The sequence below is a fragment of the Fusarium graminearum genome, chromosome 1 (genome assembly GCF_000240135.3).
Source record: "Fusarium graminearum PH-1 chromosome 1, whole genome shotgun sequence".
Taxonomy (NCBI): domain Eukaryota; kingdom Fungi; phylum Ascomycota; class Sordariomycetes; order Hypocreales; family Nectriaceae; genus Fusarium; species Fusarium graminearum.
In genome coordinates, this window is record NC_026474.1 from 6,783,975 (window position 1) to 6,810,139 (window position 26,165).

Consider the following 26,165-nt stretch of genomic DNA (forward strand, 5'->3'; position numbering starts at 1 on the left):
ATCTTAATACACCGGAGCCAGATTAAGAACATTGTAGTCATTAATTGAATATCAGTCTATTAGTCTACTGTACTAATTTAATACTTGGGGTAAATGTGGACTTGCTGTCAGTTGATCGTCAGTTCCTGGCATTCGGGAAGGCGCCCCACAAGTAAACTTACTTCTCCGCGTCAGGTGACGGATGGCCTAGTTTCCCCATCCTCTCTTATACAACTTTAGCTTCTGTATGTGATTGTTGCACAGTGCATTCATTGAATCTTTTCTGTTTCCCACAGCTCTGATGGATATGAATGGAGGCAGACCACTCATCCCACGCCTTTCGAGCGGTGTGAGTATCCAGAGTCAAAGCCATAGCACATCAAGTGCACGCCCTACAGTCCCGGCAAGGAGGCAGATCCGCTCACGCGATGGATGTTTAACATGCAAGTACGTATAGTGCTTCAATTGATATGTGTGTACCTAACCAAACAACAGGAGACGAAAAGTCAAATGCGATGAGCAGAGACCTAGATGTTCACATTGTGAGAGGCTTAATATGGAGTGCAAGTGGCGCCCCCAACAGCGCTCAGGAGCTCAAAGGAGACAAACATCTACCGCAGGAACGCTGGCACAGTCTCTTGAGCAAAGTCTTTCGCCGACGGATACGTCACCAGGAACATCTGTGTTCCAATCAGGCCATGCAGTAGACGAAGTGTTTGATTATGCAAGTTTCATGTGGGATTATGGAGACTTTTGGCAACAAGCTTCACCTGAAATGCACCAGAATCAGGGGCTAGAAGCACCCATGCCGGTAGGAAAATTTACGGTTACACTCTAAGAGTTTACTGACACAGACAGGCTACTCAATCACAGGTTATATTTCCGGACAGAACGACATTTGTAACACCTTTACAGGCGCCTTCAATCACACACAGCAATGATAGTCGGGCGACTGATACTAGAGATGGAAGCGAGAGGTTGATGGAGTTCTTTGCCGGTTCAGTCAACCCTCCTATTATCGCCGAGGTCGAGACTCAGAAGAAATGGATTTCCATGCGACAAATCGTCATCGGGATGGCCAATGTCTCCCCCATGGTCCGACACGCAATTTTGGCTTTTTCGAATCTTTTACTTTCTAGGAAAGACGGCAACTGGACTATGAGCGACGATGATCATTACCAGCGTGGCGTTGCCGAAGTTGCAAGCCATGATGGTGCGCCTATGTCTGAACACAGCCGTGAACGTGAGCATCTTCTCGCAGCCTTATTCTTTCTCAGCTATATCGATATACTGGAGAGTCGTCTCGATGCCGCGCATTCGAACCTAAAGCGTGCCTACACTCTTTTCCAGGCGAGTAACAAGCACGGCTTGACGCAAGTGGAGAAGCAATTGCTTCTTTGGATACGGCTCCTCGATGGGCGAGCAGTATCTGCTGGGGGCGATGGTCTATTTCTCACTAAAGATGATGAGGTCCTTTTGGTGGAAGCATCACCGGCAAGTTTCGATGGAGAAACCGACGACATGTCAAAGAACGACCCTGCGGAAGATATCGAGGATGTACTATTCCAGGTGTTATATCAACCTGGTGTTGTGTTTTATCAAAAAGTCCAGAGTTTTATGGGCAGGATCTCCAAGATTGACCCATGGCATCGATCGCGTGGTACGGTTGAAGACGAAATCGAGGTTATGAATATCGGCACTATCATAGCGGCCGACTTACGCACTCTGTACGAACATCGACCACCACTGATGGACTATGCTGTAGCAGGCAAGTTGACGCAGCCTCACGTCTCAAAACATCTGGCGTTTGTCATCACAAGAGCCTTCCGAACATACCTTTCGAACTATTACGCCAGCAAAGTGCATCTCCATCGCGTTGCCTACAAAAGTCTGCCTCTAACGAAAGAGGCGTCTGAAGCTTTGGACCAGATCCGGAAGCTCGCCCGGCAGATTGTGGCTGACCTGGATGCTGATGATACACTTCCAATCAATATGCTATGGCCTCTTTTGATGTTGGGTGTAGAAGAGCAAGACGCTAGCGAAAAGGCATGGATTAAAACACAAATTCTCAGAATGGAGAAAGTTGCTGGCAACGCACGCATCACGGCGCAAGTGCTGGAGGAAGTCCAAGCTCGGCAAGACGCGGCCAAAGCACGCATGGATATTCGGTCTGTGATGCATGAGGTATTCAACTCAAGCTTTGCAATCGTCTAAGGCCAGGCCCCCATGGCTTGCCCGTGTCATATTAGTTCGTGGCTGTTGTTTCCGCAACGTCGGTGAATGTTTGTCAGACACATCCAAACTCATGACACTAGTTGTCTTGGCTTTTGACTTACAAACTACTGTACTGACTTGGCTGATGTCTCGGACCATTAATGAATGTTATGCGACTGGTCTTGACTCTCCTGCTCAACGGTCGGATCGAGGCCCCCCACACACTTGTCGAGCCGATCGGATATGGTGATCTCCAACTTCCCCGCACCGGACTAAAGTGGGTGAAAGCTGGGGATGACCTCTACTAATGGATTTGCACGACAAGTGTCGAAGCCATGGCCAACGAATCGCACATGATATGATATTGCTACACCAATGGATCCGATGGGAATGCGACCCAGACCCCCACTATGCCAGCGTCAAGCTTGGAACAAAACCCTCGCGGCAGCTCGTCACTGATCTTACAACAATTAACAATCTTTTACTCCAACTCTGTCTTCCTTGACATCGATATTCTCACCATCCCAACCTTTGTCACTATAACTTTACATCATATTCATTCAATATGGGTTCAATCTCCACAAAGGGAAAGTCCTTCCCACCAGGCATCCACGTTCCTTCTTTGACATGGTTCAAGAATGATGCAGAGCAAGAGGTCGACTGGGACCAACAGAGTCGCCATATTGAGTTCCTGGTTAACTCTGGCCTTGATGGCAGTATGTACACGCGCAAATGCTCTTCAGACTTTGACTAACAGCCTCCAGTCGTAATTGCAGGAACAAACGGAGAGGCAGTCACACTTTCAGCAGCCGAGAAGTCACGACTAGTCCGAACGACGCGCGAGATTGCAACCTCTTGTGGCCGCCCCGATATTACAATCACAATGGGAACCTCGTCACAGACAACAAGAGACGCCATCAACGAGACAAAACTTGCCAAGGAGGCGGGTGCTGACTTTGTGCTCGTTCTGACACCCAGCTACTTCCACTTCGCCATGACGCAAGATGCTATTGTTGCATTCTTCGAAGAGCTCGCGGATGCTAGTCCTGTTCCTGTTGTCATTTATAACTTCCCTGGCGTTGTAGCTGGTCTCGACGTCAACTCGGAAATGCTGGAGCGTCTGGCCAAGCACCCCAACATTGTCGGCGTGAAGCTTACATGTGGTGGTATCGCAAAGGTCGCCCGTGTCGCAGCCCAATACAAGCCAGAGGAGTTTACTGCCCTCGCCGGCCAGAGTGACTGGCTTGTCCCTGCGCTATCTGTCGGTGCCACAGGCGCAGTCACAGGCGTTGCAAACTTATACCCCAAGACTTGCCTGCAAATCTTTGACTTGTACATGGCTGGCAAGACAAAGGAGGCCGAGGCTGCGCAGCTCGAGCTGGCCAAGATGGAATGGGGATTTGCCAAGGGCGGTATCAATGGTACCAAGTGGATTGTGGCCAAGCTTCTGGGATACCCCGCAGATAGCTGCCACTGCAGGAAGCCTTACCCTCAGTATGTTGATGAGAGTAAACAGGAGTGGATTCACAGTGTTGTTGAGCCTCTTTCGGCCGTTGAGAAGAGTCTCGGCAAGAGGGGCGCTGGTATCTAGATGGGGTTATAAATTTGAACCGACTTATGACATATATAAAAATACATTATATCACAAACTGACGTTTATTATTTTTTTGTCTTGACGAATTACCACGAAATAAAACGATTATTTTGGTCTTATTACTTCGTCTTCTCTTTATGGTGACTATGGGTCCATACAACTTATCATGCCTAAAAGAATTGGATCTTGCAGAGTGTTAATAATTTATTGAAGCTACTAGATGTATCTGTTTAGTCAAGTCTGGCTAGCAAGTGATATTCAGATGTTGTGAGTATTTTGCTAATACTTGGCCTTGATAGTTCGCTCCAATTCCGCGTCTCAGGCCATTGAGCGAAAAGAATACGGAAATCATGAGATGCAACATCTTGATTTTGTTGATAGAAACTAGACTAAGTGGTCTTCCCCCGCATCGGCAAACCCAGTCCTCCAATCGCCTGTTCCCCTCGCATCGGCTCGCATGTCGGGCTTGGTTTGGTTCATTCTCCAAGACTTGAACCCTGCATCGTTCATGCATGAGACCATGACTCGCAAAAGAGATAGAGGAAAAAAACATGTTTGTGATGACTCTCATTCTCCACACAATCCCCAGGTTTCAATTTCCCCACGCCCCCGGATTTATCAATTGGAGAGATTATGCTTTAAATACCGGTACCAATCCTTGATCAACACTCTTGAAAGTCATGGTTCCACAGGGCTTCTTCCTTATCTCCTGATCAACTTGTCTCAACGTCAAGTATAACATTTACTTGTTCAAGGTATAGACTTCATTATGGGTGGTTTTCGCGCTGTCGAAGATCGGCCTACGCCAAAGGAGGTGTACAATTGGCGTCTTTACACCGAGGCTGCAGTTATTGCTACAGGATCTCTACTGTAAGTTCACTATCATGAACTTCAAAGTTCAAGCCACTAACGGGACGAAAGATTTGGTTACGATTCTGCCTTCATCGGCACTACCATTGCTCGCGATAGCTTCAAGCGCGATTTTAACATTCAACCCAGTCAGCAGGCGGATATCTCATCCAACATTACTGCGACATTTCAGGCTGGTGCCTTTTTCGGTGCTATCATCTGTTTCCTGAGTATGTTTTATAGATCTAAGTTTGGGGATACAATTACTGATAAGTCTGGACAGTTACTGAGAAGATTGGTCGAAAATGGGCTCTTCAGGCTAACGTTGCGGTCTTCCTCGTCGGCGCTATCCTTATGACTGCTGCAACCCATCAATTGTCATATATCTGTAAGTCGCCCTTATAAGCTTGAAATATCACTATCTAACAACTTCAGATGCCGGCCGAGCTCTCACAGGAATCGCATGCGGAGCCATCACAGCCACAGTACCCAGCTACATCGCCGAGCTTTCCATCGTTTCCATCCGCGGTATTCTCACTGGTCTCTTCGAAGTCACATATCAGACCGGATCTCTGATCGGTTTCTGGATCAACTATGGTATCAACCAGAACATGAACCCCAACTCCGCAGCGGCATGGCGTGTCCCCATGGCTGTCCAGATCGCACCTGCTGCTGTTTTGTTCGTCGGTGGCTTCTTCTTACATGAGAGTCCTCTTTGGTTGATGCGCAAGAACCGGGAGGAGGATGCGACAAAGGCTCTTGAGAGTCTTCGACAGATTCCTCGTGATCACCAGTGTAAGTTTTGTATTTCGCAATTGTAAAGGGGATTACTAACGACGTGATAGATCTTCAGGAAGATCTCGATATGATTCGCAAGCGTCTCGCAGACGAGGCTCGTGTTGCTAGTCGATTCGGAACAGGACCCTGGGCTCTTTTCCGTGGTGCGGTCTCCGAACTGACTAAGAAGGGCATGCGAAACCGTGTCATTCTTGTCTTTTGCTCCTTTGCTCTACAGAACATGTCTGGTGCTGCTGGTAAGATCAAAACATCCACTTGGCTATGGTAAAGCCAACTAACAGTTTGCAGCCATCAACTACTACTCTCCCACTCTTTTCGGATCGCTTGGTATCAAGGATGTCGCTTTGTACACCGGAATTTACGGTCTCGTAAAGGGTATGTTCAACGAATATCCATGCACCGTGCTTTCGCTAACTCCCTCCCTAGCTGTTGCATCCATCATCTTCTACGGTGCCCTCATTGATATCTGGGGACGACGAAACCCGACCATCATCTCATCTGCCTTTTGTTCTGCTTGTCTTTGGATTGTGGGAGCATATGTCAAGATTGGACACCCTGCTACTATTATCGCCGAGGGCAAGGATTTGTCGCCATCAACTGCCGCTGGTGGTAAGGCTGCCACAGCCATGATCATGATCTACTCTGTCTTGTAAGCTCTCTTCTTACCTGATAAAAAAACATGTGTGCTGATTTTTTATAGCTGGTCTTTTGGGTTGAACGGTATCCCTTGGATTGTCTCCGCCGAGATCTTCCCCGGTGCTCTCCGTACTTTGACAGGTACATACGCGGCCTGTGTTCAATGGTAAGACATCTCCACTACTGCTCCTAGCCAGCAATGATTAACACCTTATAGGCTCACTCAATTCGCCATCACAAAGGCCCTCCCCTACATCTTCAAGTCCTTCGGCTACGGAACATGGTTCTTCTTCGCGTGTTGGATGATGATCGCCACCATTTGGGCCTTCTTCTTCCTTCCCGAGACCAAGGGCAAGACCCTCGAAGAGATGGATGTCATGTTTGGCTATGTGCACGATCGGGCGCCCGCCGAGAGCGACGACATGGGCGGTAAGCTTGGTGCCAAGGCATCAGTAACTGAGCATAGGGAGGACAGCGTTTGAGCAGATTTACATAAGAGACGAACTTAGTAGGACAGTTTATGCTACTTAGATCAGACTTGTTAGTCTGTTTATTTTGATATCCTAAAATTTCGGGGCTAACCTTTCTGTTACCCATTTAACGACTCGTCCCAGCTGCTCTAAAAACACGACAGATGTACATCTTTTCCGCCACTATTCTTTGTTCGCCATTGCATGTAATAACATTCTGTCCCTGAATGTACCCTGACTGTGGTCGCCCATATAGCCACGCCAAATCTCCTCCCATCCTATTTCCTGGTGGTATCTGTGTGTTTTCGCTTGTAGGTTCAGGCAAGGGCGATAAGGAAACTGATCTTCCGAACAGAGGCTGAAGGGGCTCGGGCTCATAAGCGGTAGCCTGTGTTTCTGCAGTTGCTCTACCGTATCCCATACTGTCTCTAGTGAATCGAGTTGTGAAGCCGACACTTCCCATCCAGGCGCCCTGCCCTCCGCTATTGGGGTATGGCGAGGTCGGTGGAGTAGCCTGTTGAACTGGTCCCGTAAATTGGCTTGCAATTGCTGGGTTTGAGGGACTGTTTGAACTTGGAGGAGCATGGGATGCTTGTTGCATCAACAGTGCTGGGTTGATAGTCTCCATTGTGGGATGAGGCATCTTGGAGAACTTGACTGTATCTGATTTCGAATGAACTTTTGGTACGAGACTTGAGACTCGATAGCAAGTAGAAGTGTTTCAGAAGAGAGGTAGAGTAGTTTGGTTTGTATATGACTGTATATGGTCGTTGTTCTGTCCTCTTATACGGCAACTCTCTGAACATGAATATTTAGCTCCTTCATCAACATCACTCACACGCACGCCACCATTTCTTTTAATAGGAAATGGAAGCTAAAACATGAAACAAACATCCAACGAAGAATAAACACATAGAGACATTCTCATGGGTGTTTCAGAAACAGACCGTTTTCTTTGTTCTTTGTTCTCTTAGCAGGGGTATCATCGCCTTGTGTGTGTTGACACTGAAGATGCCCAAAATAGTTACCGGCTACGCCACCGCGAACAAAGAAAGTGCGGGAAAGTAGCTATTTTTGAGCCATAGATTTATGCTAGGGAAATCACTGATGCTTCGAATTAGTCTAGTTGCACCGGATTTCTCGTCCTTGGCATGTTGGCGGGTGAAAAGTTGGCCTTCAAGTTTTGAAATAAACAGCCTAAGAAGTCTGGTATAGATCAGGGTCTCAGGGTATCATAATAATTGGCTGCTGGAAGCATAAGAGACGAAATTAGTACGTCATCTTATGCTACTTAGACTATACCCTTTAGGCTATTTATTTTTGTACATCAAGACTTGAGAGGTCAACTTTTCTGTTACCCACGAGCAGGTCAAGATTGTCAACAGGGCCACTATGCTAGACCAATGGGTACGAACATCATGAGTACATAATTCATAACTCGTTTCAATGATTAGTGACTTTTTCCTGTCCCTGAACCTCGACGACGCTTACATCTGGAGGACTCCGTGCTTCACCACCAAACGGTTGCTTCTTCCAGTGCCGCGCAGGAATACCATCTCGAAAGAAGCCATTGATCTCTTCGATACTGCGCCCTGTGACTTCACCAACGCAAAAGTACACATATGTCAGCGTGACGAAGCAGAGACCTGTGTATACAAACCCAGTCTTGGGACCGAGGTTCGCAGAGTAGTACAGATAGGGCAGAGTAAAGACTGTGGCCCAGACTGTGATCCAGAATGAAGCAACGGCCACGGCGTAGATCTTGTTGCGGTTTCTTCCAACTGCCATTTCAGAAGCCTGCGATGACATGTTAGCAAGGAGATCATTTGTAAAGGGAAGGAATACTCGCGATGGTCCAGCCAAGAGGTCCCCAAGCAAAATTAAAGGCCACAATCTCAATAATAACAAAACTGATGATCACCTTGCCGACTGTTTCACTCGGTTGTCCACCAGGGATTCCCAAACACCCAACCACAAAGATAGACACAGTCATAATCCCTGTAGTGATCAACAAAAGAGGCCGTCTTGGGATCTTGTTAGCCAGCAGCACCGCCGCAAGAACGACAAAGACTTGGATAATAAAGACAATAAGCGTCATGAGGAATGGATCTCGCAGGCCAATTGCCTTGGAGAAGATGGTTCCGAAGTAATAGAACCACTGAATCCCGTTGATTTGCTGAGCGACCAGAGCGCCGGCGCTGTAGATGACTTTACGACGCTCAACAGGGTCTGTTATGAGTTGTATCCACGCACTCTCTGCATCGTCGACGTTATCTTTTGTAGAGTCTTTTTCGATACTTTGCATCACGGCTTGGCAATCGTACTGCTTGTCCTCGCGGTGAAGTACACGCAGAGAACGCATCGCCTTGTCATGGTGTCCACGGCGCAATAGCCATCGGGGCGACTCTGGTAACCAAGTGATACCAAGCAGTAGTACCAGCGGGAATATCAGCTGGAACCCAATAGGGAATCGATACGCAAAAGTGGTGTCGTTGTGGATCACACTTCGGTTTATACCAGCGGCGATGATCTGCGATATAGACAAGACGAGCTGCCAGCACATGAGAAGTGGACTTCTCAACCCCTCTGGCGCAACCTCCTACAAGTTGATCACTAATAAGCAAAAGACAAACATATTTCACACATTATAAAAGAGACGTACTCCCATGTACAAAGGCGAAGTAACGGAAAAGTTACCCACGCCAAACCCCGAGATGGCTCTCCCAGCTGTGATGAGAGCACGACTCGAGGTGGTGGAAAGTTGCATTACAACACCGACAATGACAGCGATGGAGCCGGACATGAAAGCTCCTTTTCGGCCGAAGAGATCGTTGATGGGAGCTGCCAGCAGTGATCCCACCAACTCTCCCACATTGATCATGCTTGTCATGACGGCCAAGTTGGAAGGGGAGATCTCATATTTGCCTTCGGCACCAGACACCGGTGTGCCAAAATCGCGTACAAAGACATCTTTGATAAGTGTCAGCTAGTGTATAACACTAATATCTGGTTTAATTTAGTTTTTAGAGATAAAAAAAGTAACATACCAAGAGTCGATACCCCGGTAAAGTAAACGCCCTCGTAGCCATACAGACAAGCACCTAAAGCTGCAAAGCCACAACAGAGCCAGACGTACGGATAACTAATCCGGGAGAACATGTTCCGAATCTGTAACTTTCTCTTGATTCAGTTACTGTTTGTTCTGAATTATTTCTCCGCGGGAAATAGAAAGGAGTCCGGTCCGACACGCGGGCGTTGGCAGGGCTGAAAGGGAGGGTACGATACTCTGTCTTTTCCCCCCGTGCCTTGATCTTTGGTCTTTACTTTCTTTCTCGCTCTTGCAGTCAGAACCGGCAAAGGCTTTCTGGGTTTAGTTAGTTATCGTTAGTAGGGTTTTAGATGAGGGGGGGGAGATTGCGATTGCGGTTCCGATGTAGCAGATTGATTAGTGAGTGGATCAAATGGAGAGGGTATCCTTGAAAGATAGAGGGCTGTGATGGATACGTTGACGTTGATGATGAGGGAGAAGAAGGAGGAGAAAGAGAGAAGCTCCGGAAAGAATACAACGTCACATACGAAAAATGACTGAATCACGAGTTTGTCTTGGCCTGATCATGATGTCTTGTAACAAAAGTTCCCCCCCTTTTTCTTTCCCTTACCCTCATTACCCTACCTTGCAGTGGCTTTTTTTGGAGGCTTTGAGGCTTTGGCTGATAAGCTGATGAATTTAATTCTAGAACACATTCTCCCGTAAGCCTCATTATTGTTTACCCAGCCTAGTGCCTAGCAATGTCTCTCTCATCTGCCTGGGTCTCACTATTCGGGATCAGGTTAGGGTCCCCGGGACTTGGGCATTCTTCATCGAAACCTAAACTAAACCGGTGCAAGTTAGGATCATCGAAATAAAGTTTGAGCAAGGGTCTAGAAGCTTGACTCGTTCGGGAAGCGCCGTGCCGGGGCATTTTCTAAATAGGATCACTTTTGAATACCTTGCTGTCGACGCGGTAAACTGTCCAGTATAACTTCTAATTCTCTTTTTATTTCTTGGATGATCCCCTTCCCCCCCTGCCTGCCTTGATATGTGATCTTCTCTTTACCCCTCTTCAACGGTGACAATGTTCCAGTTGGAGAGTCATGTTCCAAGAGTCAATTCCCCGACGCCTGGACCATGTACATGAATCAGGTAACTCCATTCGATATCTAAACAGAGAGATATCTATACCCATACCTACCTAGTTGTTCATATGCCCGTACATATGCCAAGGTTTCTTCCAAGATGGATATAAACAGAAGACGTTGCTTTACTTTATTATTCCTGTCATTCATTCTTAACTAACAAACAGTTTCCTATCTATCTTGATAATCAGATCGTCCCTCCATTACTTATTACATCCTCACTCATTAATTACACTTCATATCAAGACAGCAAAGCAAACACATGCAAACCACAACAACTATGCGATCCATACTCCCAGTCCCAACTCCACCACCCGAATTATGCCCTTACTCTCGCGCATCAGCCAGTCAAGCATCCGCCGATGTTATCCCACTGCTCGTTGACGACACATACCACGTCTTCCACCTCAGCACACCACCATCCACAAAGCATCATCCTCAGCGACTGAGAACAACATGGTCACGCTTGCGATCAACGAACCTCCTCGAATGGGAACGGGACCCACAGCCTGTGATATCTCCCGCAGAGTCGAATGCCGACCCTGACGCAGATGGCGTCTGGACGGGATGCGCCGTGCTCGATTTGGACCAAAACATGAACATATTCTATACAGGGTATAATTTGTCTCGAAACGGCCAACAGACCATCCTTCGCACAAAGGCCTTTGATCGACATGGTACAAGATTCGACTCGACATCACAGCCAATCACTATTCTTGGCAATGGGCTGGATAAGTTTGAACGTATCGACTTTCGAGATCCGTTTGTCTTTTTCAACCGTGCTGAAGGAAGATACTGGATGCTTGTTGGCACTCGTCTCGCCAATGGCCCGTATTGGAGTCGTGGATGCATCGCCCTGTTGACTTCCCCCGATCTCGAGGCCTGGACGGTATCCCCTGAGCCTCTGTACACACCCAATGATGTCTTTTGCCCCGAATGCCCGGAGTTGTTCACACTGCCAAATGGAAAGTGGTATCTAGTGTACTCGCGCTTCCACGCACCAAATGCAGGAACAGTGTACCGCATGGCCGACACGCCATATGGTCCTTTTCGCGTCCCGCGCGATGGATCCCACGGTCGCTTGGATGGGCGGCGTTGGTATGCAGCCAAATCATGCCCAAAAGCTAGAGATCCTGACAAGAGGATCTGCTTCGGCTGGATTGGCGACTATGCGGATGACGAGAACAAATGGCTCTGGGGAGGTGATCTCGCTATTACAAGAGTCATGTGGACAGACTCCAACGCCTGTCTGCGAATCGACGCTTCTCAAGAGTTCCGGAGTTATATATGGCGAACATCAAGACCTGTGTCGCCGGGCGATGCTGCTCCTAGCTTGTATCTCTGCTCTCTCGGGACAACAGCGACGCATTACCCAGAGCTAGGATCTGCAGAGTGGAAGAGGCATCTCATGGTGGACTTTAAAATCGCAGCCTGCGATGCTCACACTTTCGGAGTCATGTTGCAAGTTGATAGCACTGGAAAGGGCCATCGCTTGCAGTTCACTCCTCAAGGAAATGGTTTCTTTTCTGTCGCACTCATGACCGATTTCCCTCCCCTGGACGACTTCTGGGCTGACCAGTACCGTATGCACATTCCACGACCTGTCGATGGTCCTGAACTGGTGCGACATGACAACGTCAGTCTTGTAGATGGGGTCTTCCTCTTTTTGAGAGGTCAAATAGTGGAAGTCTTTTGCGGTGGGCGAGCGCTGAGCTTTCGACTACCGATACCGCCCAACTGGACAGACAGCGACCGCTGTGGCGTTCGCAGGTTGGGATGGTATGTGGAAGATGGCATGGTTGATTTGGTTGACATTAATATGCGTCATTCGATGTGTGTTAAGGACGGCCTGGCCGAGTCGGACAATCTCGAAGACGCCGAGTAATTCTTCTATTAACCTTCCTCGCTGCAAGATTATCCTCATTGCAGCTCTCATCATATACCGTCCTGCGGCATCATGGAATTCGACTGGATTACCAGCCCGCTAAGAAGATCATATGGACCTGTCGCGCCAGCGGCCAGGTCCCAGTCGCCAAAATCGGTGTATTCATATACATCTGCAGCATAATTTCCCATCATGGGGCTCACTTTGTCGTTGAGCGGTTCATTCAAGTTGACCGCCAAGGAGTGCTCTAGACCGCGCAGTATGGCGCCCTCGAGACGGTTTACAGCGTATTGCATTGGCTGATGACTTTTGCTCATCATGCGGAGATTCCAGAGATACGAGTTTAGGGTTTCTTGCCAGAAATGTCGTTCTTGGGAAGACAGTGAAGTGACAAGAAGTAGGGTGGTAAAGGAGCCGAGGAGCGAGAAGAGGTAGGGTGATGTAAAGTACCAAAATGCTTCGAGATGATCGGGCCTCAGGCTTATCACGAAGTTTATTGCGCTTTGTGCTGTTTGGAGGGCAATCTGGCGAATGCTAGAGAGCACACGATCATCTGAACAGCGTGGCGGGAGGGCTGTAGAGCGAATCAGGCGGCGCAGGAGGGTCATGACAACACCATAGTATGAGAAGTGCAAGTATCCGTGGAAACACAGCTTGCGCTGGTAGATAACATTCATCTGCAGCGTTGGCGGGATGTTGTGGTACCAGTTTGTCAGCATCTCAAAGAGAGGCCTGGCCTTCTCAAAGAGTATCATCGTGTCCTGCTCTCGACAGGTGCGAGCTGTGTAAAAGGTGGAGTAGACAACTGATAGAATCTGTGTCAACCGCACCATTTTTATATACTGTGTCATGCCAGTGTAGGCAATAGATCTCCGATCATCGTCGGATCCAGAAACAGAAACGGAACTAGAAACGGATCCTGAAGCCGAGGGAGCGTTGGGAACCTCACTTTCAAAATCTGAAAAATCAGCAGGAGTAAGATCGCCAACTGTCCAGTCATCGTCGTGAATGTGAACAGGTCGTCCGTAAGCCAATGCAGTCCAGCGGTCCTGCATGAATAGCGCCCAGCTGAGACGCTTACGAACGTTGCGCTCCCATTGGGGAATAGTCCAGTTGCTGGCATCGAGGTGAAGACCAAGACACTGACCGATAGCAAGCGCCTGGCATGTAAGGCCCCATTGGAAGGTATGGTCAGGGTTGAGGGGGTCTTCGGGCTGGCACTGGAGGAGGAGCAGGGCAGCCTGTATGGAACTGAGTTTTGGGCGGTGATAGGAGGCCGGGATGGCCGTCCGGAGCATCCTACGCAGTAGGGCAGCATCCGGGGGAATTCTGATGGAGAGCTCAGGGTCATAGGTCCACCAGCGAATCGCGGATAAATAGATTGCTCCGAGCAGGGCCGCGGGTATGCGACGGTAAGACTGGCTATAGGCAAGGGTGAAGGGGTCCTTGGAGAGGATGGGATAGCATGGCTGAACATGTCTCCAGAAGAGCTCGACGAGGCTCGGGCCGTGGGGGCGAACGCAGCTCTCGATAGAGTCGACCTGGGAAAAGGTGGGATCACCATCAACAGCTTTTTCGTCTCGAGCCATGTGAAACGTCAAGGGATACTCCTGGCCGTCATCCCTCTCGAGCACTCGGCGAATGGCATGCGTATCAAGGCTAAACTCGTGAGTTTGAGGATCGTAGGGACGATGTCGCATTAGTATGGGCTCCATGTCGCTCCCAAGTCCGTAGAGTTCGGCGAAGCGCGTAGACGAGCAGCCCATAGTTCGATCCAGGGGACCTAGCTCGGGAACAAGCACTGAGGGCGGAGCAATAGGCATACCACTATCAGCAGAAGCGCGCGTCTCGGCCGGGGAGAGGAATGGCTGGATCGATGGGACGGAGTAGACGGACTGAACTTCGTCCCGAGACTCTTTACGGCTTTGCTGGCTCATACTCCTGACTGAAGGTTGGTTTTGGCTCTGGTTCTGGTTCGGAAGTTGTCCTGGCATCTCGTCTGGGCCGATTTCTTCCTGGATTCCTGGGGCGGTGGTGGTGCTGCTGCTATTCCCGCTGGTGCTTGCAACCTGTCGTTCTGGGGGGTCGTGCTGGAAGGTACACGGTGTAGCTCTCAGCTGGCAATGGACGCAGTCGCCGTCACCATCCTTTGTGACGCAGCGAGTCTTTCGCTTCCTGCAGGCGTCGCAGGGACGAAGGCTACGTCGCTGTCGCTTGCGAGAGTTGTTCTGGTAGTCCTGGGGTGTGATGATTTCCATTTGAGGTTGTCGTGATGGAGTGTTGTTGTGGGAGAAGACGAAGCCGATGCAGAAGGTACAAATCTTTTTGCCATGTCCTTATTTTTCAGAACAAGGCATATGCGGGTGTGGGATGTTGTGTTGTGTTGTGTTGCGTATATGTATATGTATGAGTATGGGTATGAGTATGGGGATTGGATGGATATAAGTAAGTATGGGTATATGGGTATATATGCAAGGCAAGGCAAGGCAAGGCGAGGCGAGGCCAGGTAAGTAGAGGGAGAGAGGGAGAGGGAGAGAGGGAGAGAGATGATGTTGTGTGTGTAAGAGGTTTTTGATGTTTTGTGTTATCTTGTGTCTGGCTGGGCAGGTTGTTAAAAAGAAAACCCACCCCCCGCTTCTTTTCGTCTGCTTGTCCCTGTCTCAACTTTGTGCAAGTAAATTCTTGTCTTGGTATGGATGTGCTTGGACTTTTTTTTTTCTACTCTCTCTTCCTTGCTGGTTCAAGAGTCTTGGGTATTGCCTTGCTCTAAAAAAGGGAAGAGGGCAAAAAAAGTCTACACCTAGGGTATGTACCTAGTATCAATTGGCAACGCACTCACTGGCTGCCCACTACCACTGCCACTGCCACTGGAACTGTTGTGTCAGAGGTATGCAAATGCAACTACCGATCCGCGGTATAGTGTATAATCTACAGTGCCGAGCTCTGCTTACTTGATCAAGTTCTTGGCCCTAGGTTAACAAGCTCTCTTGGCAGGAGGCTGTGTCGATGTGATGTGACAGTCTATGCTCTGTACCGTACCATGACTGTATCTGTATATGTGTATGTGTATGTATCTGTATCGGGGAGGATGATGGCAGATCTTTGTCGATGGATGGATGGTTACTGTCAGTCAGCCTTAAAGTCAACTCTCAGCTTGTGGGTTCGCTCGCTCGATTCAGTTCAGTGAGTGGAGAGAAGGACAAGAGGAGATGGATGGTGAACCATGTTGGTTTATGATCTAAGCTTCTGGAGTGATTCCTTTTAGTTCAGCTCTGTGTCTGTCTCTCTGTCGACTCCAACGGGGCCCGAGCCATTTAACTAAGCCCATATCGAGTGTTGCAAGGGATTCGGGGTTTCTGGCTGGCTGGTGCTGAGGCCATCTCTCTGATCCCCAAGTCACCAAGTCACCCATCCGTGTCGAATCCCTGCTTAGTCGGTCAAGGTTAGGACGGGAACCTGGTTGACCAAAGACACGGACGGCAAATAGAGTTGGGTCCGTCCATTTTTTTGCAGGCTCTAGCAAGTACGCCGCCTCATCCACACACCAAGACGCCATGGCACACCATGAGTGTTGCCTCGTTATCCGAACAGTTTAGTTTTTTTGGCTTTACGGTACGTTAGTTGTCGCTTTTTGCTTTGCCCAGTTCCCTGGGCTCGGGAGTTGGGGTATCTTGGTGCCCGTGCTATACCGGACAAGGTGGTCGTTGCCGCCGCCCACTCTTGGCATGGGGACCCTAGAGGCACCAAGAGGCACCAGAGGCACCTAGAGGAGGGTGACCCTGAAAGTCTTGTGCTTCTGCTGCGTCTTCTTTTCGTTATTCCAGAGTCAAATGACGTACAGAGCTGTCGATTATCGGATTGAACCGAGATGACCTCATCTGAGAGGTCCCCCTTGACCACACGATGTGTGTGTTAAGGACAATGTAGTTATCTCACGTGATGACATTGCATGGTGTAGTACATGCCAAGACTCGTTGTATGTGAAATTTGATCCATTGCTGACCATCACTAACCAATGGTCTATGCGTGCCTAGAGAACTTGTTCCATCTTTTGCCAAGACTCTACGACTACAACCGTACATATCAAAAACAACAATCATTATATCAACACCTTTTGTAGATCATTAATCCCAAATTATGGATGGCATTTCTTAGCGCTAACACATTCAAAATGTCACTGCACATCATTTGCTGCATTGACATTCCACGGAAACACACTTACTTTAGCATCTCCGATTACTTTACCTCCCATCCCATATGCAGCACATGCAGCCCATGATGGAATTCGCCTCAATCTGACATCCCAATTCATTCTCTAGTGCTCTAGAAACAAGTTCTACCCACATCCTAGGCCTCCCGTCGGCCAACTTGGCTAGCTGCTTTGGCTTTGGACTGTGCTGTGCCTGTGCGTGCGCCAAACGTGGCGTTGTCAAATTGCCTCTTGTTCCGAAAACCCAGGATTCCCTCTCAAAGATCGACACTGGAATTCAATAACGAGGTTGCTATTTCCGTTGATCGACCCGCCGGCGTCAGGGCAGCCACCGTCAATCCATATGATATGTCCCCTGGCTTCTCGATATTCCCCTGGACAAGCGAGCGCGGTGATCGAGAATCGGATGGTCGGTCATACCCGTAACTCGCATCAGCCAGTCGTTGAGCTCCTGCATCAAGTCTCATCTGAAGATCATCCCCGTACACGCAGCGAATCGGTATCAGCCCAGCTCACAAAGTGCCCACAACTACCGTGGGCTCCCTCCAAGAGAGATGCTACCGTAGCAAGTGTCACCCATGATAGACCAACATCTAACTTGATCAAGTAAGGTGGGAGGGAGCCGCGAACGTACCTACTGGTAACGTCTTGGCTTTCCCCCATCGAAGCCAAGATTCCGTTTTCTCGCAACGGTTTCGCTTCGTTTCGTGCCTTCGGCCCAGCCCTGTGAAATCTCAAACGCGAAAGTGACGAGGCCGGACTTACGTACTGCCCTGAACTATTACTACAAGTAGCTACTCGCGCGCCGTTCCGTGGCGACTGGCAGCTTGCTTGAGCTTGGGTGATCGTCGCTCGGACGTCGTTGTTATTTCCAACACGGTCTTGGCACAGCAGCTGAGCCCTCGCCGTTCGCAAACGGCACTGATTTTCCAGACGCTTTGTTGTTTTTGAGTAAAATTTCACCTCTTGGCGGGCAAAAGTCAGCTCATTGCTGCATCATGGAGCAATTGAGTATCTGATGCCAAGACTCGCCATGATAATGGCAATCTTGCGAGAGTGACAGAGACAAAGTCGATCACATAATCGGATATGGAGTTTAGATTGTGTCCTATTAATCATCAAGTTTGAGCCGTGAGTAGGCGTATGGAGTTAACGACGATGTTGTATCCGATCCGTACTAAATGGAGATCCCGTCGTCCTAGGTAGTGATCGTTGAGAGTGGATATCGCAGCAAAGACTTGCAACGGACAGGGTACCTGTCAATTAATAGCATTAATCAGTTGACAGAAAGATAGTTTCAAACTTGAATCGTGTAGTATGATTTTTGGCCGTGTTCAGTCCCGAATCCCAACCGTTGGTTGCATGTGAGTGCGTCCTTACTGGTGATGATGTTGGTCACTGGGTACTTTAGAGTAGATCGCCATGTTGGTTACGCATGGATTGACATTACTACGGATGCATGCTTCCATAGAATTAACAGAGCAATACTTCGAGACATGTTCACTGGTGAGTGTCTTGGCATGGTACAAGATTATTGATTGATATGAGGTTATTCGCAACAACATGACAGAGAACAAGCTGGCTCATGGCCGAGGTATAGGGTAGCATGTGTGCCAAGAGATCCAATGAGCATGTCCAAGTCTGAAGTACACCGCTCACTCGGCACCTAACTGTAGGTACCGAGTAACTAAAATAGCAGCAATACTGCAGTGACGAATGATGTGACAGGGCCCGAAAGTGATCGGGATGATGAGATGGCGCTTTTAATAATCTCCCTCGAGTTCTTTTGTTGGCTGTCGACTGTAGTAGTTAGACAATGAGGGCAAGATGATTTCTGTTAGTGCCCGCTGTCCAGTTCACGGACGTTGTTAAAGCCACTAAATACGGCACCTCTCCACTGGTTCCCACTTGAAGCGATCACTGGAGAAATATGCGCCTATAAATAAATGGACTACCAGCAATAACCAGAGAGACGGGACGAGACTAATATCAACAGCTTCTTTTATAGTTTACAGTATTCGGGCCTGATGCTCCGGGCCCCGACCTGGCAACCTCGGTATATCTGGAGTTGTGTTTCCTACAAACTATTTTGAGACTTGAATAAACAACGCTTTGACTGATGATCAACCAGATTAACTACCTGCTATCTACGTACCCAGCGATTGGATGTTTTGCAGGGAATGCGCTAGATCGGAATAGGCATCTCGATGTATCGCAGCAGTGGCCAAATTCCAGCCGCAACATGAACAATAACACAAAAGTCTTGGCAGTTCGTGATACCAAAAGTAAACCGAGGGTTGTGATTGCTCAAATGGGCAGTTCATAGAGACGGGCTGTCTATCTTTCACAAGCCCATATTCCTTGGCTCTCGTCAAAAAATGCCCGCATCTGACGTGACCAACAGTTGACAAGCAAGCCCAATGTTCAGGTTCAGGGTCATTGAGGCGTTTTATCTACTGTGCCTACCTAGTCGCAACGAATAAGCTTAAAGGCTAATGCGTTGACACTAAAATATCCATCGCCCCAGTTCAGTTGCGGGCTCTGATGGAAAGATGGGACTTTGTCTCTGTGTACGAGTCATTTGGTTGTCAGTGCTACCATCTTGTTGATTGATAACAGTAATAAAAAGCAACAATGAATGATGAACGGTTCTGCCTGTCTGCCTGTCTATTAGGCAGGTACAGAGTAGACTTTAGACTAGACTCACACACTACAGTGTTACTGTGCACAAGGAATGTCTAGATTGGTCAGGCTAACCTTGATCAAAAACCGTTTGACCGACGCTATAAACAATAAACCTTCCTCATTTGTCTCACAGCGCCGAAGCGGCACCGACTACCCCGAGTCTTGAGTCTTGGCCTCCAAGCTTATCAAGCAACCTTGATGGTAGCTGAATTATTGAGTGCCAGGGTAGGTAGCTGGGTAGGAAGGTATAGAGATGACTGCCATCACAGATGAAACAGCAGCCTACAGACACGTTTCTGTATACTGATAGGTTACACGATACATTACGACCAGAATCAATAAACAAGATGAAAGGATTCACCTCGGCTCGTGCGATAAGCCAGTCACGTTGCCCACGTGTGGTCTTGGCGATCCCTTTATCATGGAACCTTTGCAAGACCCAAGACCTGTCATTCCCAGCGACGATCAGGCCAAGCAAACACTGACAGGGTCAATTGATGAGATAAAGAGACCGGCCATGCACTCTTGATCAGTTCCAGGAAATGTCCACCCTTTAACTCTCAATTCTGGGGCAATTGCGCATTTTTGACGAGTCCAAACATTCATTATGAAGTCGTCAATTACTCTCACGGCCCTCGCTTTGACAGGCTCCGTCATCGCTGATGATGCCCTCTACAGCAAGCGATTGACCAAGCGCTTCATTGACGATGACGGAAACTACAACATTTGTATGCACTCCAAACCTATCTCAATCAATTTCTGTATCACTAACTCTCACAGCCTTCTTCCACGTCAACGATGTCCACGCCCATCTCGACCAATTCGCAAAGTCAGGCACAGACTGCGTTGACCCCAAGAAGGGCTGCTTTGGTGGCTACGCGCGCATCAAGCACACCGTTGATGCCCTACGAAAGGACAATCCGGACAACCTGTGGCTCAATGCCGGTGACGAGTTCCAGGGAACGCTCTTCTACTCTTTCTACGGACCTTCCAAGATTGCAGAGAACTTGAATGCCCTCGACTTTGACGCCATGACCCTCGGAAACCACGAGTGGGATGGCGGTGACGAGGAGCTCGGCGAGTTTCTTCAGAACTTGACTTTCCCTGTCATCTCGTGCAATGTCAAGAGCGAGTACGAGGGTCTCAACAAGACTATCAAGAACTATCAGATCTTTGAGGAGCATGACTTGGCCGTCATTGGTGTGACCACTGATACTACGCCTGGAATCTCGAGTGTTGGAAACAAGACTACTTTCCTCGACCCCATCACCGAAGTGCAAAAGGCTGTATGGGAAATCCGCAACAAGACCGAGGTCAACCGTATTGTTGCGCTCACTCACCTTGGCTACGATGTGGACCAGGAGCTTGCCGCCAAGACGGAGGGTCTATCTCTCATTATCGGTGGTCACAGTCACACTCCTCTTGGCAACATGAGCAACTCTGAGGGCGATTACCCCACAATCGTTGACAACATCAACGGTGATGAAGTCTTCATTGTTACTGCCTACCGATGGGGCGAGTACCTTGGTGCCATCGACCTGACCTTTGACAAGGACGGCAAGCCCCTCGCATACCACGGTGCTCCCATCCACCTCACCAACCAGACCGAGATGGATAAGGACCTCCAGAAGAAGATCGAGTCGTGGCGAGGTCCCTTTGAGAAGTTTGCCGCTGAAGTCGTTGGCTACACGGATGCCGAGCTTGACCAGTCTACATGCCAGGATGGAGACTGTCTGCTCGGACAAGTCATGGCCGACGCCATGCTCGAGTACCGCCTCAACCAAAGTCGCTCCGACGATGACAAGCCCAGCTTCGCTTTTATCAACGCCGGTGGAGTTCGCGCCACAATTGACGAGGGTAACATCACCCGTGGCGAGGTCCTAACATCTTTCCCCTTCGGCAACGCCATCGTCGAGCTCACTTTCACCGGTGCCGAGATCAAGAATATTTTCGAGGGTGCCGTGACAGGCTTAAACCAGGACAACGACAAGGAGATCACCTCGTGGTTCCAGGTTTCCAAGGGTCTCAAGGTCGAGTTCAACCCTGACAACAAGAACGGATCCAAGCTGGTCAGCCTGAAGCTCGACGATAAGTCTTTCGAGGATAAGACCAAGTATCGCGTTGTCACGCTTGACTTCCTTGCTGGTGGCGGTGACAACTTCTTCAGCATGGATAACAAGAACGTTGCTACTCTTGATACCCAGGACGAGGTGCTGATCGGGTACTTTGATAAGCACAACCCTCTTAAGCCCAAGCTGGAGGAGCGTGTTGTCAAGACCAACGCGACTAGCAGCGATGACGACTCGGAGGACGCTGATTCAGAGGAAGCCAAGGGCAAGGGTAGCGGTGGAAGCACAGGAGGAAATGACACGAACGCTGCTAGCGGTGTGCAAATCTCTCTGCTTACTGCTGTGTTCGGTGTTGCGATGACTATGTTCATGATGTAAATATACGAAGAAAAATGCAATTTGTATATATAGATAGATATATGACTTACAGCGCAAAGCGAAATGATAGTCTCTTGCTCTAATTCTTGGTTCCGATTGTTCTGTACAAATACTTGTTAGTGTCTGTAGCAGATATAATCGTCAGCGTCTATAAAATAATAATGCCAACATTGTTACACAAACTCCACCAACCTGTTATAATACACCGACCCTCGAAACACGGATCATGGTTTGATAGTTCGTCGGTGTTTCTTCCACGGGCAAAAGCCAACCCTCCTCCAACCACTCTACCTCTCTGGTCTCCATACGACACTTTAACACCAACAGGGTGACAAAGATGATGGGAAGAAATAGCCACAGCACTAGTTCGACGGCCAAAATGCCCAGATAAACTGGGACAGCATATTCGGGATGACTCATGATTGCGAGATGAAAAACGAAAATTTATTATTGCAGAACCAAACATTATTGTGACGGGTTGGATATGGGGTTTATTAGGAAATGGTGAAGAAAGAATTTTCTTTGTACGGGCATGCGGGAGACCAAGGTGTTCGGGTGGGAGTGCACAATGTACGATGGTCATGGTTGGAGAACAAGACAAGGAACACGACGCTGTTCAGGAGTAACAGTATCCAGTCTATGACCTGGGAGGACGAACAGCGTTTGAGGTGACAAAAGAAAGGCTTTTGTCTCTTATGAGCAACATGTCACCAAGATGAGTGCAAGGTATATCAAAGACAAAGACAAAGACATGAACAATAGATGTTATTGGACTACTTGGACATGGCCACCTCGAACAACATAGAAATCGTACGCTAGCAATCGACATGAACTCGTCCATCTTAGTAAGTGTATCGGAAATCAGCAGTGGCATCGTCCTAGAAAGATAGTTTGTCAGTGACGATTCTGTATCAGCAGGAAGGGGCTTACTCACATCATGAGCCTCCAAAATCTTCTCACCCCTGTCAGCCTTGGCATTGTTTCTCTTGAAGTCCAAGTCACAGCAGATGACAAGACAGACAGTGACGAGACAGCAGGCAATGCAGGCCCACATGCCAGGCTTGTATCCCGTCAGCTTGTCCTGCTCACGGAACACCAAGCTACCAGCGATACCGCCGAATCCACCGAATCCGACAAGAGTGGCGCTGCAGAAAGCTCGCTTCCACTGACCACGGATGTTGTTGGCCTGGAAAGACATGGCAGTAGGGATGTTGCTGTTGGCGCCGGCAGTGACGAGGAAGACACCAAAGTATCGAACATTGGGGCTCTCGGCCCAGCCCATAATGGGAAGTCCGATGAGGCAAAGCAGCATGTTGAAGAGAATGCAGGGGCCTCGGACGTGGTACTTGTCACCGACCCAAGCTGTCGCGAACATGACGATACCGGCAAAGGCGTAAGGAGGAGCAACGAGACACTGAGCAGCTCCGACGCTGAAGCCCATGTTGCCGACGAGAAGGATGGGCAGGGTGTAGGCGAGGGCGTAGCTGATGGTAGTGGTGTCGAAGAAGATCATGGCGTAGGCCCAGACCTTCCAGTCGGCGCCGCCGCGGAGGAACTTGCCCATCTCGAAGGGAGGAACGACGGTGTCGCCACGATCACGGCTGATGCGATCAACGACCCATTGGCGCTCACGAGCACCGAGGAAAGACCACGTCTTGCGTTTCGAGTCGGGGAAATCAACGAGAAGCCAGTAGCCAGCAATACCAAGGGCGCAGGTCAAGGCACCTTCGATGATGAAGATCCAGCGCCAGCCGGTGAGACCCTCGCGACCGTTGAGCTGCATAAGCTGTGGAGTGGAATGTAAGCAAGAGCGAAATAGCGCAAGCGGGGGGTGAAACGTACACCATAGGCGAGAATACCGGAGAAAGCTGAAGCAACACAGCCGAGGAGATAGAAGACCGAGTATCGCTTTCCAACCTCGTCTGAATACTGGTCAGTGACTGAATGCGCATTGGTTAGATTTGAGTGTACTCACATCGTGTGTACCAGGTGCTAAGCAGATAAACACAGCTGGGGAAGAAACCAGCTTCGAAGAAACCAAGGACCGCACGGAGAGCTGCAAGCTGAGGGAACTTTTCGACGAAACCCATGCCAATCATGACGGCTCCCCAGAGGAGAGTGATGATGGCCAAATGAAAGCGGGGACCAATTCTGCGGATAAGGATTGTCGAAGGCGGCTGGAAGATGATGTACGGGATGAAGAAGACCAGATTGGCAATGTTCTGTTGAGCGTTTTTGTTAGTACATATGATATCGATCTCACTTGTAAGGAACAAGACTCACGTATCGGAAGCCAGTGAGTTGAAGCTCAGCACCCATGCCGGCAATGTTGGCAGCACTCATGTTGGTGCGATCCATGAGCGATACACAGTACATGGCACCGACAGTGATGACCAGACGACGATCAATGCGCTTGATGATGCTGCGCTGCTCCTCTGGGGTGAAGCCATGGTCTGCATCGATATCGGAGCTGACCTTGCTGGGAGCTTGGTCAATATGCTTAAAGTCGGAGTCGGGCTGCTTCTCAACAGCCTCCGTATCGTGTGGCCTCTCCATGGTTGGTTATATTCGAGAGGATTGATGGTTTGGTGAGAGAGGTTGAGAGAAGAAGAAAGAAAGAGAAGAGAGAAGAGGGGATATGTGGGATAGATAATAAAAAGCGATGAGCAAGTGGTGAGGATTATGTTGACCTGATTTGTTACACAACCCCCCCTTTTGAGTGGATGAAGAAGAAGAAAGAGGAAGGTCCCAAGTTTCACGGATAGATGAGGTCAAGCTTGGATTGCTTTGCCTTGTCTTACCCCGAGTTTTCTTTGTCTCCAGTTTATTCTGTTTTGTTGGTTTACGATGCGATCGCCTCTCTTTATATATACGTCTGGGTTCATGTCTTTTTACCCCGGTTTTCCGTACAGTACTAGGTACTCTACCTATTCTCTCTCTCTTATCGAGCAAGCATGCCTCGGGTGGCGGTCAATGCCAAGCAGGAATAGGTAGCTAAACAAAAAAAATCCACACCCCCCCTTTTTGTGTGATATCGTATGCTTGGCTTTGGAGGAGGGTTTGCGTCAGTATTGTCCCCATGTTCCCATCTACGTTGTGACTCTCCCCCGCAAGATCTACCTACTGGTCGCTCCACACCTAACGATAGTAAAGGAATAAAAAACCCGGGGTGTGGGAACTTTGCGGGGTAAGGCAATTCGATCCCATGAGTCTCCGTATATTTAACTAAATAGCTCCAGTTCCAGCTCCTACGCCCGGAGGATTGCCTTTTTCGGGGCAAGACGCGAAGGAGGAGCCATGCAACTGCGTTGTCCATGTATCAGCAGACTTGATTTTATGTTTGAGGTGCGGAATTCCTTCTTGGTTTCTAGTTAGTCAATTAGTTATGAGACAGAAGAAGAAAAAAGAAAGAGGCTTGGGTAGTGCAGTCTTGGCTCTTGGATAGACCAACCAGTTGCAGCATGCCTCTGCAATTGACAGGCCCCTTGCTTGCCTACGCGCACTGACTGATACTGACTTGTTGTCTCCTGTTTCTGTGTTGCATGGGCTGAAATCTAGAAGCGAGCATTGGCATTGTTTGTCGTAGTATTGACCAGTAACCAAATGCTGTGTCAAGCCAATTTCCCTTTTACTATAAGTCGAGGGCAGCACAACATGATTGTCCATCCGTCGACCTCACTTACACCAAACAAGGGCCTATTTCTCGTTTTGGAGCGACAAAAAGATGAAACTGGTTGGACAATCGCCAACAAAAATACACAATCACTTTATTGTTCTCTAGACACCCCTTTCTACTCATCTAATTCATGCAACCCATATAACAAAAAGTCATCAATTCCATCACCCCCAAGCCCTTAGCTTCAAGCCACCTCCTGTTCAACGTGGTCATCAAACCAATCTCATTCCATCACCGACCGACACGATACCTCAGTACCTAGACCTAGACCTAGACCTGGTCAAAGACTCAAAAGACACACTCAAAAACTTTCAACTTAATCTCTTTCCCCGCGTTTCTTCCCCACCCCCGCATCATCTCTCGATATCCCGAACCAATTACGCTTCATAGAGCGACCTTGGATGCCGAGGCTCGTAGTTAATCTAACCTTTGATAGTAAAGGCTACTAGACCAGGCCGGAAAGGCTACGGCTACCTACACTTCAATGACTCCCCCAACCTTTTCAAAAACCTCCTCCTCGTTGGACAAACTCCGACAAGGGGCGCT

General features: G+C 48.8%; 10 protein-coding genes across 10 annotated transcripts; 5 read left to right on the plus strand and 5 right to left on the minus strand.

Moving 5' to 3' along the window:
- Positions 1–960: 960 nt before the first annotated feature.
- FGSG_02062 (uncharacterized protein) lies at positions 961–2,193 on the plus strand (the record flags this gene model as incomplete). Its single annotated transcript, XM_011319634.1, has 1 exon — positions 961–2,193. The coding sequence occupies one exon, from the start codon at positions 961–963 to the stop codon at positions 2,191–2,193; it is 1,233 nt and encodes a 410-aa protein (XP_011317936.1).
- Positions 2,194–2,758: 565 nt separating this feature from the next.
- Positions 2,759–3,784, plus strand: FGSG_02063 (uncharacterized protein; the record flags this gene model as incomplete). Its single annotated transcript, XM_011319635.1, has 2 exons — positions 2,759–2,909; positions 2,970–3,784. The coding sequence occupies 2 exons, from the start codon at positions 2,759–2,761 to the stop codon at positions 3,782–3,784; spliced, it is 966 nt and encodes a 321-aa protein (XP_011317937.1).
- Positions 3,785–4,556: 772 nt separating this feature from the next.
- On the plus strand, positions 4,557–6,552 carry FGSG_02064 (uncharacterized protein; the record flags this gene model as incomplete). The annotated part of the gene is made up of 9 exons (XM_011319636.1): positions 4,557–4,657; positions 4,709–4,866; positions 4,920–5,024; positions 5,072–5,431; positions 5,482–5,670; positions 5,723–5,809; positions 5,861–6,083; positions 6,135–6,236; positions 6,288–6,552. 9 exons carry the CDS (start codon positions 4,557–4,559, stop codon positions 6,550–6,552), a joined length of 1,590 nt encoding a protein of 529 aa, XP_011317938.1.
- A 115-nt stretch (positions 6,553–6,667) lies between these two features.
- Positions 6,668–7,183, minus strand: FGSG_02065 (uncharacterized protein; the record flags this gene model as incomplete). Its single annotated transcript, XM_011319637.1, has 1 exon — positions 6,668–7,183. One exon carries the CDS (start codon positions 7,181–7,183, stop codon positions 6,668–6,670), a length of 516 nt encoding a protein of 171 aa, XP_011317939.1.
- An 800-nt stretch (positions 7,184–7,983) lies between these two features.
- On the minus strand, positions 7,984–9,699 carry FGSG_02066 (uncharacterized protein; the record flags this gene model as incomplete). The annotated part of the gene is made up of 4 exons (XM_011319638.1): positions 7,984–8,337; positions 8,462–9,139; positions 9,203–9,510; positions 9,588–9,699. 4 exons carry the CDS (start codon positions 9,697–9,699, stop codon positions 7,984–7,986), a joined length of 1,452 nt encoding a protein of 483 aa, XP_011317940.1.
- A 1,279-nt stretch (positions 9,700–10,978) lies between these two features.
- FGSG_02067 (uncharacterized protein) lies at positions 10,979–12,428 on the plus strand (the record flags this gene model as incomplete). Its single annotated transcript, XM_011319639.1, has 2 exons — positions 10,979–12,352; positions 12,399–12,428. 2 exons carry the CDS (start codon positions 10,979–10,981, stop codon positions 12,426–12,428), a joined length of 1,404 nt encoding a protein of 467 aa, XP_011317941.1.
- A 914-nt stretch (positions 12,429–13,342) lies between these two features.
- Positions 13,343–14,859, minus strand: FGSG_02068 (uncharacterized protein; the record flags this gene model as incomplete). Its single annotated transcript, XM_011319640.1, has 2 exons — positions 13,343–13,382; positions 13,445–14,859. The coding sequence occupies 2 exons, from the start codon at positions 14,857–14,859 to the stop codon at positions 13,343–13,345; spliced, it is 1,455 nt and encodes a 484-aa protein (XP_011317942.1).
- A 980-nt stretch (positions 14,860–15,839) lies between these two features.
- On the minus strand, positions 15,840–16,157 carry FGSG_12065 (uncharacterized protein; the record flags this gene model as incomplete). Its single annotated transcript, XM_011319641.1, has 1 exon — positions 15,840–16,157. One exon carries the CDS (start codon positions 16,155–16,157, stop codon positions 15,840–15,842), a length of 318 nt encoding a protein of 105 aa, XP_011317943.1.
- Positions 16,158–20,103: 3,946 nt separating this feature from the next.
- On the plus strand, positions 20,104–21,943 carry FGSG_02069 (uncharacterized protein; the record flags this gene model as incomplete). Its single annotated transcript, XM_011319642.1, has 2 exons — positions 20,104–20,224; positions 20,277–21,943. 2 exons carry the CDS (start codon positions 20,104–20,106, stop codon positions 21,941–21,943), a joined length of 1,788 nt encoding a protein of 595 aa, XP_011317944.1.
- An 842-nt stretch (positions 21,944–22,785) lies between these two features.
- Positions 22,786–24,499, minus strand: FGSG_02070 (uncharacterized protein; the record flags this gene model as incomplete). Its single annotated transcript, XM_011319643.1, has 5 exons — positions 22,786–22,821; positions 22,878–23,729; positions 23,786–23,883; positions 23,919–24,165; positions 24,227–24,499. The coding sequence occupies 5 exons, from the start codon at positions 24,497–24,499 to the stop codon at positions 22,786–22,788; spliced, it is 1,506 nt and encodes a 501-aa protein (XP_011317945.1).
- Positions 24,500–26,165: the final 1,666 nt, after the last annotated feature.